The sequence below is a fragment of the Echiichthys vipera genome (genome assembly GCF_963691815.1).
Source record: "Echiichthys vipera genome assembly, chromosome: 17".
Taxonomy (NCBI): domain Eukaryota; kingdom Metazoa; phylum Chordata; class Actinopteri; order Perciformes; family Trachinidae; genus Echiichthys; species Echiichthys vipera.
In genome coordinates this window covers 15,969,285-15,983,074 of record NC_139842.1, presented here as the reverse complement: position 1 = coordinate 15,983,074, position 13,790 = coordinate 15,969,285, and the positions used below count along the sequence as shown (strand labels likewise).

General features: G+C 40.2%; 5 protein-coding genes across 5 annotated transcripts; 2 read left to right on the top strand and 3 right to left on the bottom strand.

Annotated features, from left to right (window-relative positions):
• Nucleotides 1-794: 794 nt before the first annotated feature.
• LOC310960243 (hemoglobin subunit alpha-1-like) lies at nucleotides 795-1,460 on the bottom strand (the record flags this gene model as incomplete). The annotated part of the gene is made up of 3 exons (XM_083931875.1): nucleotides 795-935; nucleotides 1,076-1,283; nucleotides 1,363-1,460. The coding sequence occupies 3 exons, from the start codon at nucleotides 1,458-1,460 to the stop codon at nucleotides 807-809; spliced, it is 435 nt and encodes a 144-aa protein (XP_083788001.1). The 3' UTR covers nucleotides 795-806.
• A 2,542-nt stretch (nucleotides 1,461-4,002) lies between these two features.
• Nucleotides 4,003-4,778, top strand: LOC310960238 (hemoglobin subunit beta). The gene is made up of 3 exons (XM_083931868.1): nucleotides 4,003-4,103; nucleotides 4,242-4,464; nucleotides 4,569-4,778. The coding sequence occupies exons 1-3, from the start codon at nucleotides 4,012-4,014 to the stop codon at nucleotides 4,695-4,697; spliced, it is 444 nt and encodes a 147-aa protein (XP_083787994.1). The 5' UTR covers nucleotides 4,003-4,011; the 3' UTR covers nucleotides 4,698-4,778.
• A 1,657-nt stretch (nucleotides 4,779-6,435) lies between these two features.
• Nucleotides 6,436-7,101, bottom strand: LOC310960185 (hemoglobin subunit alpha-1-like; the record flags this gene model as incomplete). The annotated part of the gene is made up of 3 exons (XM_083931808.1): nucleotides 6,436-6,576; nucleotides 6,717-6,924; nucleotides 7,004-7,101. 3 exons carry the CDS (start codon nucleotides 7,099-7,101, stop codon nucleotides 6,448-6,450), a joined length of 435 nt encoding a protein of 144 aa, XP_083787934.1. The 3' UTR covers nucleotides 6,436-6,447.
• Nucleotides 7,102-9,433: 2,332 nt separating this feature from the next.
• On the top strand, nucleotides 9,434-10,220 carry LOC310959526 (hemoglobin subunit beta-like). Its single transcript, XM_083930901.1, has 3 exons — nucleotides 9,434-9,544; nucleotides 9,683-9,905; nucleotides 10,010-10,220. The coding sequence occupies exons 1-3, from the start codon at nucleotides 9,453-9,455 to the stop codon at nucleotides 10,136-10,138; spliced, it is 444 nt and encodes a 147-aa protein (XP_083787027.1). The 5' UTR covers nucleotides 9,434-9,452; the 3' UTR covers nucleotides 10,139-10,220.
• Nucleotides 10,221-11,500: 1,280 nt separating this feature from the next.
• Nucleotides 11,501-12,154, bottom strand: LOC310959395 (hemoglobin embryonic subunit alpha-like; the record flags this gene model as incomplete). The annotated part of the gene is made up of 3 exons (XM_083930720.1): nucleotides 11,501-11,629; nucleotides 11,770-11,977; nucleotides 12,057-12,154. The coding sequence occupies 3 exons, from the start codon at nucleotides 12,152-12,154 to the stop codon at nucleotides 11,501-11,503; spliced, it is 435 nt and encodes a 144-aa protein (XP_083786846.1).
• Nucleotides 12,155-13,790: the final 1,636 nt, after the last annotated feature.

The following is a 13,790-nucleotide window of genomic DNA, read 5'->3' as shown; positions in this document are numbered from 1 at the left end:
TTGGTCTGATATATAAACCGGTGGATTGCTTTCTCAGGGTAGGGAATGAGTCCTTACCCCATGTGAAGGAGTTCAAGTACCTCGGGATCATGTTCACGAGTGAGGGGAGGATGGAGCGTGAGTTTGGCCGGAGAATCGGAGCAGCGGGGGGAGGTCTTGCAGTCGCTCTACCGCACCATTGTGATGAAAAGAGAGCTGAGCCGGAAGGCAAAGCTCTCGATCTACCGGTCAATCTTCGTTCCTACCCTCACCTGTGGTCATGAAAGCCGGGTCATGACCGAAAGAACGAGGTCGCGGGTACAAGCGACCGAAATGTGTTTTCTCAGGAGGGGGGCTGGAGTCTCCCTTAGAGATAGGGTGAGAAGTTCAGCCATCAGTGAGGAACTCGGAGTAGAGCCGCTGCTCCTTTGCGCTGAAAGGAGCCAGTTGAGGTGATTCGGGCATCTAGTAAGGATGAACCCTGGGCGCCTCCCTAGGGAGGTGTTCCAGGCACGTCCAGCTGGGAGGAGGACTCGGGGAAGACTCAAGACTAGGTGGAGAGATTAGATCTCCACACTGGCCTTGGAACGCCTCGGGATCCCCCAGTTGGAGCTGGTTAATGTGGCCCGGGAAAGGGAAGTTTGGGGTCCCCTGCTAAAGCTGCTGCCCCCGCAGCTGTTGAACAGACTCAGACAACCGCTGACATTTGAAGTGCACCAACATAATATAAAAATCATCACACAGGAGTTTTTTTTGTTTGCATTTAATTTTATTTATTTTATGCAGAGTAAACTCATGCTGCATTCTCCGTCATCTTCTCCTGCTGTTTATCTGTATTTCTCAGCCAGGGCCAGAGCCAGAGCAGCCAGGAACTTGTCCAGAGACACATGGACCTCAGCGGTGAATTCGCTGGGGAACATGATGGCCATGACCACAAGGATGTTGTGAGAGAGAATCTGTGAACAGAAGACAATCACACAGATGTTACATATATGGAGAAAGACGTGTTGCAGGTCTGAAAACCTCTCAGCTAGTTTGGGAAACACTTCATGTACATTTCAGGCTATTGTCTGTTTTTATCAGTTTGGCTGTGCACCTTGAAGTTGGCAGGATCCACACGCAGAGTGAAGGCATGCAGCTCGCTGAGGTTCAGGAGACCTGCTTTCAGGTCGTCGATTTTGGTCACAGCATCTGCAACTCCATTCATCACAGTTATTCCGTGCTTCTTCACACTGGGAGAGGTGGGGCTCTGGTCGTTCCAGTGGGAGAAGTAAGTCTTGGTCTGCGGGTACACTGTCAGCATCCTGGGGAAACAAAATGTGTGTGAGTGTGTGTACAATTGAATCAATAAATTTTACATTAGTCAGCTATGATCATATTTACCTGGCAAGAGCATCGCAGCCAATAGCATCAGACTTTCCAGCCACTACAGCCCAGAAGGCTCTGACCCGGTCCTTGTCCTTTTCAGTGAGAGTTGTCATCTTGACTTTGCCTGACTATTGCTGACTGAAAGCCCAAACAGCTGGCTTTTTATGCTTGAAACAAAGCGTGGGCACACCCGGGACCACCTCCAAGATAGGCTGCATAAGGTCCACGTGGTTTGAGATAAGAAAAAAAAACCTTCCACTGTTGCTCTGGAACCAAACCTCACATTGTCATTGTCAGTAATGATCACAAGCAAAATATGTTTTTCAGATATAATATTTCAGACACGATTATATTAGTGCAGATAAATGCATTAGGCAGCTATTTCCATAAACAATTTGATGGGTTTTGCAAAATTTCACCAGTCACTCCAGAGCTACTCACTACCCCAAAATGAAAGCAATACAATGGTTCATTTCAGTGTGTGACTGCAGTTATTATCATCTTGCGTTCAAAATGTTCAAACATGCAGAAACCAAACAGGCCAAATTCAATTTTGAGGTCTGCAATCAAGTAATATTAATAATTATAATTAGATTTGTTGAAAACCTTCCAACATGGGGTCATTTTCTGTTTCTATTTCTGTCATGTGTTGTGTCTCTTAGGGTTATCTCACCCACTACACTGTGGCTGTCAGGGTGGATACACTCAAAAGAAACAACAGATAAAAAGGGTTTTCACTGTAGTTCAGCTGATATTGAGTGTAGTCTAAGTTGCAATCTACTGCCTTTTATAATAGGAAATTGGCAGTCAATTGAAACCAAATGAGCAAAGTAACTTTTAAGGGCTAAAGGCTTTTGCATGTCGATAGAGTTAGGAGCTAACCATTGTTTCAATGATAGTCATGTGCAGAACTATGGACAGCGCCTTGTGCTGAAATGAGGTCTGAACCATAGAGTGTGCTCTAGACTTACTCTACATGTTTAATGCCCTTGTTAAGATTTGTGTTTGATCAGGACCCAAATGCAAGACTCGACTCTGGTTCAAAGTGAGGTCCCAGGATCCTGATGTGGTAGGTGAAGTCACCGAGGAGTGCGTGGATGCAGGTGGCGTGATGTGAGGCAGGTTCACAGGCAGGCAGGGAGGAAGCAACGCTCAGGACTGCGCAGCAAAGCACAGTTATCTGAAGCAAGTAGCAAAAACACAAGGAGATTAGCTTCCCAAGCTAGATCTGGCAATAAGCAGGAGAGAAACCAGTGGCTTAATGGGAAACTTGATTGTAGAGTGAGTTCACCTGCTTCACCTGTGGAGCAGAAGCCATGCCCATATGCACACACAGCATAGACAGGGGGAGAGACACAGGAGGAATAATACAGACAGGGACACAAAAACACACACAAGGAAAACTCAGGGCTGCCATGGTGGAATCATGACAGCCCTGCTTTATTCTCCGAACAAGAGAATAAAGCCAACGTAGGAGAAGTGATCTTTTAATTCACTCTTGGAGACACACAACAAAGGTTCAGTCACTGAGTAAGTGTGCCTGCTTGAAAGTCAAAGTTGATGTTAGTGGAACTTTTTACCTTAATGGAATTAAAAATAGCCACATCATTTCTAAGAGACTGGTAGGTGTCCTTAAGAAACAAACCTAGTTCATAACAGCACTGTCATGGTACAGACTGAAGGCAGTGCTTACACTAGTATGTTATCTTATCAACTCCTCACAAAGACAAGCAGCTGTCTGAGGAAAACAGCTGGTGCTATGACAAGTGTAATTCTTTGAAACTGTGACCAGTGCACTTTCAAAATGTTACACACTGTCGCAGTCTTTGTAAGGTGTGTATAGAGCTGCCCATTGCCTCATAAGTAGTAGTAACTGCATCTGATAAAACACTTTATACACGGGTCTTGAAATGAACATGTTTAAAATGTGTGTTTGAACATCCATTCATACAGCATTACTGAGTATATAATGATTACTTCAAGTGTAAACAAATATAAACCAAATGTGCAGGAGAAAGAACAATGTTTTCCCCACAGGAGTCCCATTGTTATCATGAGCTACATGTTTTAATTAGAACTTATTCTGATTGAGCAAATCAGCTGGTGCAAACTGTTAACAACACTGAAGAGAACGTGCATGTAAACAAAAGTAATATTGATATACAGTAATATATAATGATAAATTCAGTAATACTGAATACATCACAACCAAACTTAAAACGAATTGATAGGCATGTGCAGAGCTATGGACAGCGCCTAGTGCTGCTATGAGGTCTGAACCATAGAGTGGTCTAGACTTACTCTACGTGTTTAGTGCCCTGAGATAACTTTCGTCATGATTTGACACCATACATTCAATTGAATTGGTGTGTTTGCTAATTCAGTGGGTGAACGTTTAACAGAAAATGTATCAAACTACATATTATTACAAACGGACATCATTGATTTGAACCATTACCTCTGAACTAGTATTTCTGTGGAGAACATTCGAGGCGGTGCACATGCCCTTATCATGGCTGCAGATCCATAAGACAATACTTGGCCAGCCCACCGCCCATCCAATCACATGCTTTTGGGAGGAGAGCAGACTGCTTTAAAAGCAGCATCTGGTGCCGGAGAGCACAGGATCTTCTGACCCACACAGGAAAATCTAGAGCCGGCAAAATGGTTGAATGGACAGACTTCGAGCGCGCCACCATCGCGGACATCTTCTCCAAGATAAACTATGAGGCCGTGGGCCCTGCTGTTCTTGCCAGGTGAGTCTTTGCAATTTTGCATTTCTTATATTTAAGTATGATTAATAATGTAGCTACTGATGCACAAGTGTCCATTTCCGTGGCACACAGAATTCCTCCCCCAACCCTGTAACACTGATGTTTTCTGTGTTCCGTCAGGTGTCTGATCGTCTACCCCTGGACTCAGAGGTATTTCGGCAACTTTGGAAACCTCTACAACGCCGCAGCTATCTCTGGAAATCCAATGATTGCAAAACACGGAACAACTATCCTCCACGGTCTGGACCGGGCTGTGAAGAACATGGACAACATCAAGGACACCTATGCTGAGCTGAGCGTGCTGCACTCCGAGAAACTGCACGTGGACCCCGACAATTTCAAGGTAAACTTGTGAAACTTGTGTAAATCTTTTTACTTAGATTCAACGATTATTTGAGAAACAACCTTCCACGTTTCTGATGTTTTCTGATGCTTGTTGTGTTGCAGCTCCTGTCAGACTGTCTGACCATTGTGGTCGCTGCTGAGATGGGCTCAGCCTTCACTGGGGAAGTCCAGGCAGCTTTCCAGAAGTTCCTGGCCGTGGTGGTGTCCTCCCTGGGAAGGCAGTACCATTAGAGAGCTGCAACAGAAGATCATCACATGCTGATCATGAAAAGCTCTTTGTTTTTGAATCAAAAGAAAATAAAACAAGAAGCAAATCTAACAAGCTCTTCGTCTATGATGCTGTTCAAAATAAATGATATTATGACAATACATAAAACCACAGTGAGTTTTTACAACACTCTAGTTCATAGAGGAACAAAAGGTAAAATGTGAAAAATGATAAAACTAAAAATACTTATAACATGATATCAATATGTTTAATACTGCATTCTCTAATCTATTAGTGTGTATTTGGTCATCGAAGCATGGCTGAAAGTGCAAGCTATAATTTAGAAGTAGTAATTAATAAAGTATATTTTCTATAATACAAATACCTCTACAAATATAATATAATACATTTTTTACAAATTAATAATTATAATAATAGTAATAGGGCGGCTGTGGCTTGGTGGCAGAGTGGGTCGTCCTCTGTTCGAGAGATTGGTGGTTCGATCCCCATCTCCCCCTGGTCCACATGTCGAAGTGTCCTTGGGCAAGACACTGAACCCCGAATTGCTCCCTGTGCTGCGCATGGGTGAGTAAATGTGGTGTGAATGGTTGGATCAGATTAGATGGTATGTAGATGTCCACTGCCATCAGTGTGAATGTCTGTGTGAATGGGTGAATGTGACAGACACTGTGAAGCGCCTTGAGTAGTCAGATGACTAGAAAGGCGCTATATAAGTACAAGTCCATTTACCATTTACCATTTAATAGCTTGGTCTGATATATTATATTGCATTTTATTGGATCTATTGAAATATAAGGCTAAAATAATACTTTTATAAGTGAAAATATTATTGGACATATCAAGTTAGAACAGGTTATATTTTTGGAAACATAATAATAGTATCATTTTGTCTTGATTTATTATATACTATCAAATACATTTAAAGATGAAAATTATAAAATATCAGGTCACAATACAAAATATGTCCATAGGAAATATTTTGACAAATATATAGGGCTATTACTAGCCTTATATAGTTATATATATATATATATATATATATATATATATACAGTATATATATATATATATTAGTGTGTGTCCCCAAAGCAATTTCAGTCAAAAGCAACTGGACTTGGTTATTTGTCTAGGAAGACGTTTCACCTCTAATCCAAGAGGCTTCATCAGTTCATGTACGCATCTGACCAGGCTGTATATGTACATATGTGTGTGTCAATAATAAATGTGTAACCATCAATAGTTTGTGTATATATATATATATACATACACACACACAGTACCTGTCAGAAGTTGTAAAATGAAGACAGATTCAGCAGCTTATTTCTAGCATAACATGTTTTTAGAATGTAAAATATTTTCTTAATATCAGAGAAAGTTTCCAAACAGCCTCCATGTTGGTTTGTTGGAAATCCGAGAGCAGACAGCCGTCGTGGTTGTAGGAGGGTAAAGCCTGAGGCCATTAAAGGGAAATTTATAACCACAGTCATGAAGATGACTTTTTTTGTAAACTTTTAGACATAAATTAGTAAACCGATGAGATTGTACCAAGTTTAGTTTGATTACATTTTAGTAAAATAAAAGAAACAACCCTGCTGTTCTTGTTGAACAGACTTCAACTACAGCTCTGACTTTTGAAGTGCACCAACATAATATAAAAATCATCACACAGGAGTTTTTTTTGTTTGCATTTAATTTTATTTATTTTATGCAGAGTAAACTCATGCTGCATTCTCCGTCATCTTCTCCTGCTGTTTATCTGTATTTCTCAGCCAGGGCCAGAGCCAGAGCAGCCAGGAACTTGTCCAGAGACACATGGACCTCAGCGGTGAATTCGCTGGGGAACATGATGGCCATGACCACAAGGATGTTGTGAGAGAGAATCTGTGAAGAGAAGACAATCACACAGATGTTACATATATGGAGAAAGACGTGTTGCAGGTCTGAAAACCTCTCAGCTAGTTTGAGAAACACTTCATGTACATTTCAGGCTATTGTCTGTTTTTATAAGTTTGGCTGTGCACCTTGAAGTTGGCAGGATCCACACGCAGAGTGAAGGCATGCAGCTCGCTGAGGTTCAGGAGACCTGCTTTCAGGTCGTCGATTTTGGTCACAGCATCTGCAACTCCATTCATCACAGTTATTCCGTGCTTCTTCACACTGGGAGAGGTGGGGCTCTGGTCTTTCCAGTGGGAGAAGTAAGTCTTGGTCTGCGGGTACACTGTCAGCATCCTGGGAAGACAAAATGTGTGTGAGTGTGTGTACAATTGAATCAATAAATTTTACATTAGTCAGCTATGATCATATTTACCTGGCAAGAGCATCGCAGCCAATAGCATCAGACTTTCCAGCCACTACAGCCCAGAAGGCTCTGACCCGGTCCTTGTCCTTTTGAGTGAGAGTTGTCATCTTGACTTTGCCTGACTATTGCTGACTGAAAGCCCAAACAGCTGGCTTTTTATGCTTGAAACAAAGCGTGGGCACACCCGGGACCACCTCCAAGATAGGCTGCATAAGGTCCACGTGATGGGTGGCAGTTTGTTTGAGATAAGAAAAAAAATATCCTTCCACTGTTACTCTGGAACCAAACCTCACATTGTCATTGTCAGCAATGATCACAGGCAAAATATGTTTTTCAGATATAATATTTCAGACACGATTATATTAGTGCAGATAAATGCATTAGGCAGCTATTTTCATGAACAATATGATGGGTTTTGCAAAATTTCACGAGTCACTCCAGAGCTACTCACTACCCCAAAATGAAAGCAATACAATGGTTCATTTCAGTGTGTGACTGCAGTTATTATCATCTTGTGTTCAAAATGTTCAAACATGCAGAAAGCAAACAGGCCAAATTCAATTTTAAGGTCTGCAATCAAGTAATATTAATAATTATAATTAGATTTGTTGAAAACCTTCCAACATGGGGTCATTTTCGGTTTCTATTTCTGTCATGTGTTGTGTCTCTAAGGCTTATCTAACCCACTACACTGTGGCTGTCAGGGCAGATCCATTCGAAAGAAACAATAGATAAGGAGGGTTTTCAGTGTAGTTCAGATGATATTGAATCTAGTCCAAATTGCACACTGCTGCCTTTTATAATAGGAACTTTGCAGTCAATTGGAACCAAATGAGCAGAGAAATTGTTTTAGAGCTAAAGGCTTTTGCATGTCGACAGAGCTAAGAGCTAACTAATGTTTCTTATTGTTTCTTTCCAGTTTGGCCTTACATGCTCATAATAGTCATAATGATGATGAGTCGTACAAGAGAATAAAATTAATGTGAGAGAAGTGATCTTTTAATTCACTCTTGGAGACACACAACAAAGGTTCGGTCACTGAGTAAGTGTGCCTGCTTGAAAGTCAAAGTTGATGTTAGTGGAACTTTTTACCATAATGGAATTAAAAATAGCCACATCATTTCTAAGAGACTGGTAGGTGTCCTTAAGAAACAAACCTAGTTCATAACAGCACTGTCATGGTACAGACTGAAGGCAGTGCTTACACTAGTAAGTTATCTTATCAACTCCTCACAAAGACAAGCAGCTGTCTGAGGAAAACAGCTGGTGCTATGACAAGTGTAATTCTTTGAAACTGTGACCAGTGCACTTTCAAAATGTTACACACTGTCGCAGTCTTTGTAAGGTGTGTATAGAGCTGCCCATTGCCTCATAAGTAGTAGTAACTGCATCTGATAAAACACTTTACACATGGGTCTTGCAATGAGCATTTTTAAAATGGTTGTTTGAACATCCATTCATACAGCATTACTGAGTATATAATGATTACTTCAAGTGTAAACAAATATAAACCAAATGTGCAGGAGAAAGAACAATGTTTTCCCCACAGGAGTCCCATTGATATCATGAGCTACATGTTTTAATTAGAACTTACTCTGATTGAGCAAATCAGCTGGTGCAAACTGTTAACAACACTGAAGAGAACGTGCATGTAAACAAAAGTAATATTGATATACAGTAATATATAATGATAAATTCAGTAATACTGAATACATCACAACCAAACTTAAAACGAATTGATAGGCATGTGCAGAGCTATGGACAGCGCCTAGTGCTGCTATGAGGTCTGAACCATAGAGTGGTCTAGACTTACTCTACGTGTTTAGTGCCCTGAGATAACTTTCGTCATGATTTGACACCATACATTCAATTGAATTGGCGTGTTTGCTAATTCAGTGGGTGAACATTTAATAAAAAATGTATCAAACTATATATTATTATTTTCTTACAGCATTAGAAGCATTTGCAGCCATTTACAAACAAGACATTTACATTTTATTTTGAAACGATCTGAACAAAAACCAACACTTTTCCCTACATATCTAGCAATTAAACAACAAAACAAACAAATATTCATCACTATATCCTGGGTCTGAAATGATTATGTCTGCAAAATCACATCCTCCTTGCCAATCATTCATTCATTTATATCCATTTCCATTCTTATTTCAAACTGCACAATTTAGAACAAACAGAAATTTGAATTGTATGTTGACAGTGGACAAACGGACATCATTGATTTGAACCATCACCTCTGAACTAGTATTTCTGTGGAGAACATTCGAGGCGGTGCACATGCCCTTATCATGGCTGCAGATCCATAAGACAATACTTGGCCAGCCCACCGCACATCCAATCACATGCTTTTGGGAGGAGAGCAGTCTGCTTTAAAAGCAGCATCTGGTGCCGGAGAGCACAGGATCTTCTGACCCACACAGGAAAATCTAGAGCCGGCAAAATGGTTGCATGGACAGACTTCGAGCGCGCCACCATCGCGGACATCTTCTCCAAGATAAACTATGAGGCCGTGGGCCCTGCTGTTCTTGCCAGGTGAGAGTTTGCAATTTTGCATTTCTTATATTTAAGGATCATTTTTAATGAAGTTACTGATGCACAAGAGTCCATTTCCGTGGCACACAGAATTCCTCCCCCAACCCTGTAACACTGATGTTTTCTGTGTTCCGTCAGGTGTCTGATCGTCTACCCCTGGACTCAGAGGTATTTCGGCAACTTTGGAAACCTCTACAACGCCGCAGCTATCTCTGGAAATCCAATGATTGCAAAACACGGAACAACTATCCTCCACGGTCTGGACCGGGCTGTGAAGAACATGGACAACATCAAGGACACCTATGCTGAGCTGAGCGTGCTGCACTCCGAGAAACTGCACGTGGACCCCGACAATTTCAAGGTAAACTTGTGAAACTTGTGTAAATCTTTTTATTTAGATTCAACGATTATTTGAGAAACAACCTTCCACGTTTCTGATGTTTTCTGATGCTTGTTGTGTTGCAGCTCCTGTCAGACTGTCTGACCATTGTGGTCGCTGCTGAGATGGGCTCAGCCTTCACTGGGGAAGTCCAGGCAGCTTTCCAGAAGTTCCTGGCCGTGGTGGTGTCCTCCCTGGGAAGGCAGTACCATTAGAGAGCTGCAACAGAAGACCATCACATGCTGATCATGAAAAGCTCTTTGTTTTTGATTCAAAAGAAAATAAAACAAGAAGCAAATCTAACAAGCTCTTCGTCTATGATGCTGTTCAAAATAAATGATATTATGACAATACATAAAACCACAGTGAGTTTTTACAACACTCTAGTTTATAGAGGAACAAAAGGTAAAATGTATAAAATGATAATACATACTTATAACATGATATCAACATGTTTAATACTGCATTCTCTAATCTATTAGTGTTTATTTGGTCATCGAAGCATGGCTGAAAATGCAAGCTATTATTTAGAAGTAGTAATTAATATAGTATATTTTCTATAATACAAATACCTCTACAAATATAATATAATACATTTTTTACAAATTAATAATTATAATAATAGTAATAGCTTGGTCTGATATATTATATTGCATTTTATTGGATCTATTGAAATATAAGGCTAAAATAATACTTTTATAAGTGAAAATATTAAGTTAGAACAGGTTATATTTTTGGAAACATAATAATAGTATCATTTTGTCTTGATTTATTATATACTATCAAATACATCTAAAGATGAAAATTATAAAATATCAGGTCACAATACAAAATATGTCCATAGGAAATATTTTGACAAATATATAGGGCTATTACTAGCCTTATATAGTTATATATATATATATATATATATATATATATATATATATATATATATTAGTGTGTGTCCCCAAAGCAATTTCAGTCAAAAGCAACTGGACTTGGTTATTTGTCTAGGAAGACGTTTCACCTCTCATCCAAGAGGCTTCATCAGTTCATGTACGCATCTGACCAGGCTGTATATGTACATATGTGTGTGTCAATAATAAATGTGTAACCATCAATAGTTTGTGTATATATATATATACATACACACACACAGTACCAGTTGTAAAATGAAGAAAGAATCAGCAGCCTATTTCTAGCATAACATGTTTTTAGAATGTGAACTATTTTCACAGCCACCCAGTGTTCATCCAATCAGGTGCAGCCGTCGTGGTTGTAGGAGGGTAAAGCCTGTGGCCATTAAAGGGAAATTTATAACCACAGTCATGAAGATGACTTTTTTTGTAAACTTTTAGACATAAATTAGTAAACCGATGAGATTGTACCAAGTTTAGTTTGATTACATTTTAGTAAAATAAAAGAAACAACCCTGCTGTTCTTGTTGAACAGACTTCAACTACAGCTCTGACTTTTGAAGTGCACCAACATAATATAAAAATCATCACACAGGAGTTTTTTTTGTTTGCATTTAATTTTATTTATTTTATGCAGAGTAAACTCATGCTGCATTCTCCGTCATCTTCTCCTGCTGTTTATCTGTATTTCTCAGCCAGGGCCAGAGCCAGAGCAGCCAGGAACTTGTCCAGAGACACATGGACCTCAGCGGTGAATTCGCTGGGGAACATGATGGCCATGACCACAAGGATGTTGTGAGAGAGAATCTGTGAACAGAAGACAATCACACAGATGTTACATATATGGAGAAAGACGTGTTGCAGGTCTGAAAACCTCTCAGCTAGTTTGGGAAACAGTTCATGTACATTTCAGGCTATTGTCTGTTTTTATCAGTTTGGCTGTGCACCTTGAAGTTGGCAGGATCCACACGCAGAGTGAAGGCATGCAGCTCGCTGAGGTTCAGGAGACCTGCTTTCAGGTCGTCGATTTTGGTCACAGCATCTGCAACTCCATTCATCACAGTTATTCCGTGCTTCTTCACACTGGGAGAGGTGGGGCTCTGGTCGTTCCAGTGGGAGAAGTAAGTCTTGGTCTGCGGGTACACTGTCAGCATCCTGGGGAAACAAAATGTGTGTGAGTGTGTGTACAATTGAATCAATAAATTTTACATTAGTCAGCTATGATCATATTTACCTGGCAAGAGCATCGCAGCCAATATCATCAGACTTTCCAGCCACTACAGCCCAGAAGGCTCTGACCCGGTCCTTGTCCTTTTCAGTGAGAGTTGTCATCTTGACTTTGCCTGACTATTGCTGACTGAAAGCCCAAACACCTGGCTTTTTATGCTTGAAACAAAGCGTGGGCACACCCGGGACCACCTCCAAGATAGGCTGCATAAGGTCCACGTGGTTTGAGATAAGAAAAAAAAACCTTCCACTGTTGCTCTGGAACCAAACCTCACATTGTCATTGTCAGCAATGATCACAGGCAAAATATGTTTTTCAGATATAATATTTCGGATGTGATTATATAAGTGCAGATCAATGCATTAGGCAGCTATTTTCATAAACAATTTGATGGGTTTTGCAAAATTTCAGATATAATATTTCAGATGACGTTATATAAGTGTAGGTCAATCCATTTCACGAGTCACTCCAGAGCAACTCACTACCCCCAAAGTCAAGATATAAAATGGTTCATTTCAGTGTCTGACTGCAGTTATTATCATCTTGTTTTCAAAATGCTCAAACATGCAGAAACCAAACAGGCCAAATTCAAATTCAAGGTCTGCAATTAAGTAATATTAATAACTACTGTATACTAAGATTTGTTGAAAACCTTCCAACATGGGGTCATTTTCTGTTTCTATTTCTGTCATGTGTTGTGTCTCTAAGGCTTATCTAACCCACTACACTGTGACTGTCAGAGCGGATCCACTCAAAAGAAACAATAGATAAGAAGGGTTTTCATTAAAACAAAATGAGCAGAGTAATTGTTTTAGGGCTAAAGGCTTTTGCATGCCGACAGAGCTAAGAGCTAACTAATGTTTCTTATTGTTTCTGTCCAGTTTGGCCTTACATGCTCATAATAGTCATAATGATGGTAAGTGGTACAAGAGAATGAAGCCAATTTAGGAGTAGTGATCTATTATTTCACTCTTGGAAACACACAAGAAAGGTTCAGTCACTGAGTAAGTGTGCCTGATGGAAGTCAAAGTTGATGTTAGTGGAATTATTTACCTTAATGAAATTAAAAAATAACCACCAAATGTCTGATTGTCTGGTAGGTGTCCTCAAAAAACAAACCTAGTTCATAACAGCACTGTCATAGTACAGACTGAAGGCAGTGCTTACACTGGTATGTTATCTTATCAACTCCTCACAAAGACAAGCAGCTGTCTGAGGAAAACAGCTGGGGCTATGACAAGTGTTTTGTCTTTGAGACAATGACCAGTTCACTTTCAAAATCATACTTACTGTCGCAGTCTGATGCAAATTGCCTCGTACAGTAGAAACTGGACACAACACCACAAGGAAACCCAAACTCATGTTGATTTTAGTGATGGTTCCAAGTTGTTTCTACGACTACACCATCCTCGATTCAAGTCTCAACACCCAGATGTGCATTATGTAGGACATGCTGATGTTCTTCCGAGAGCTGCATGAATCCGTCAAAGCCTTCACCATGTGGTCCCTGCCTTTACCCATGTTTTCATAAACATAGTTTCTGCAAGGGAAGAGACAGGGAAGGGGGACGGAGCGATGCTGTAGAAAAATCCAACATTATACTGTAATTCAGTACATGGTTTTATTACAGTAACAAACTGTAAAGTAGATTACAGTAGGGGAACTGTAAAATGAACAGTACAATACTGGCAACCCTGCTGCCACTATTCTATTGTTAATCTACAAGACAATTGTTGCCAGT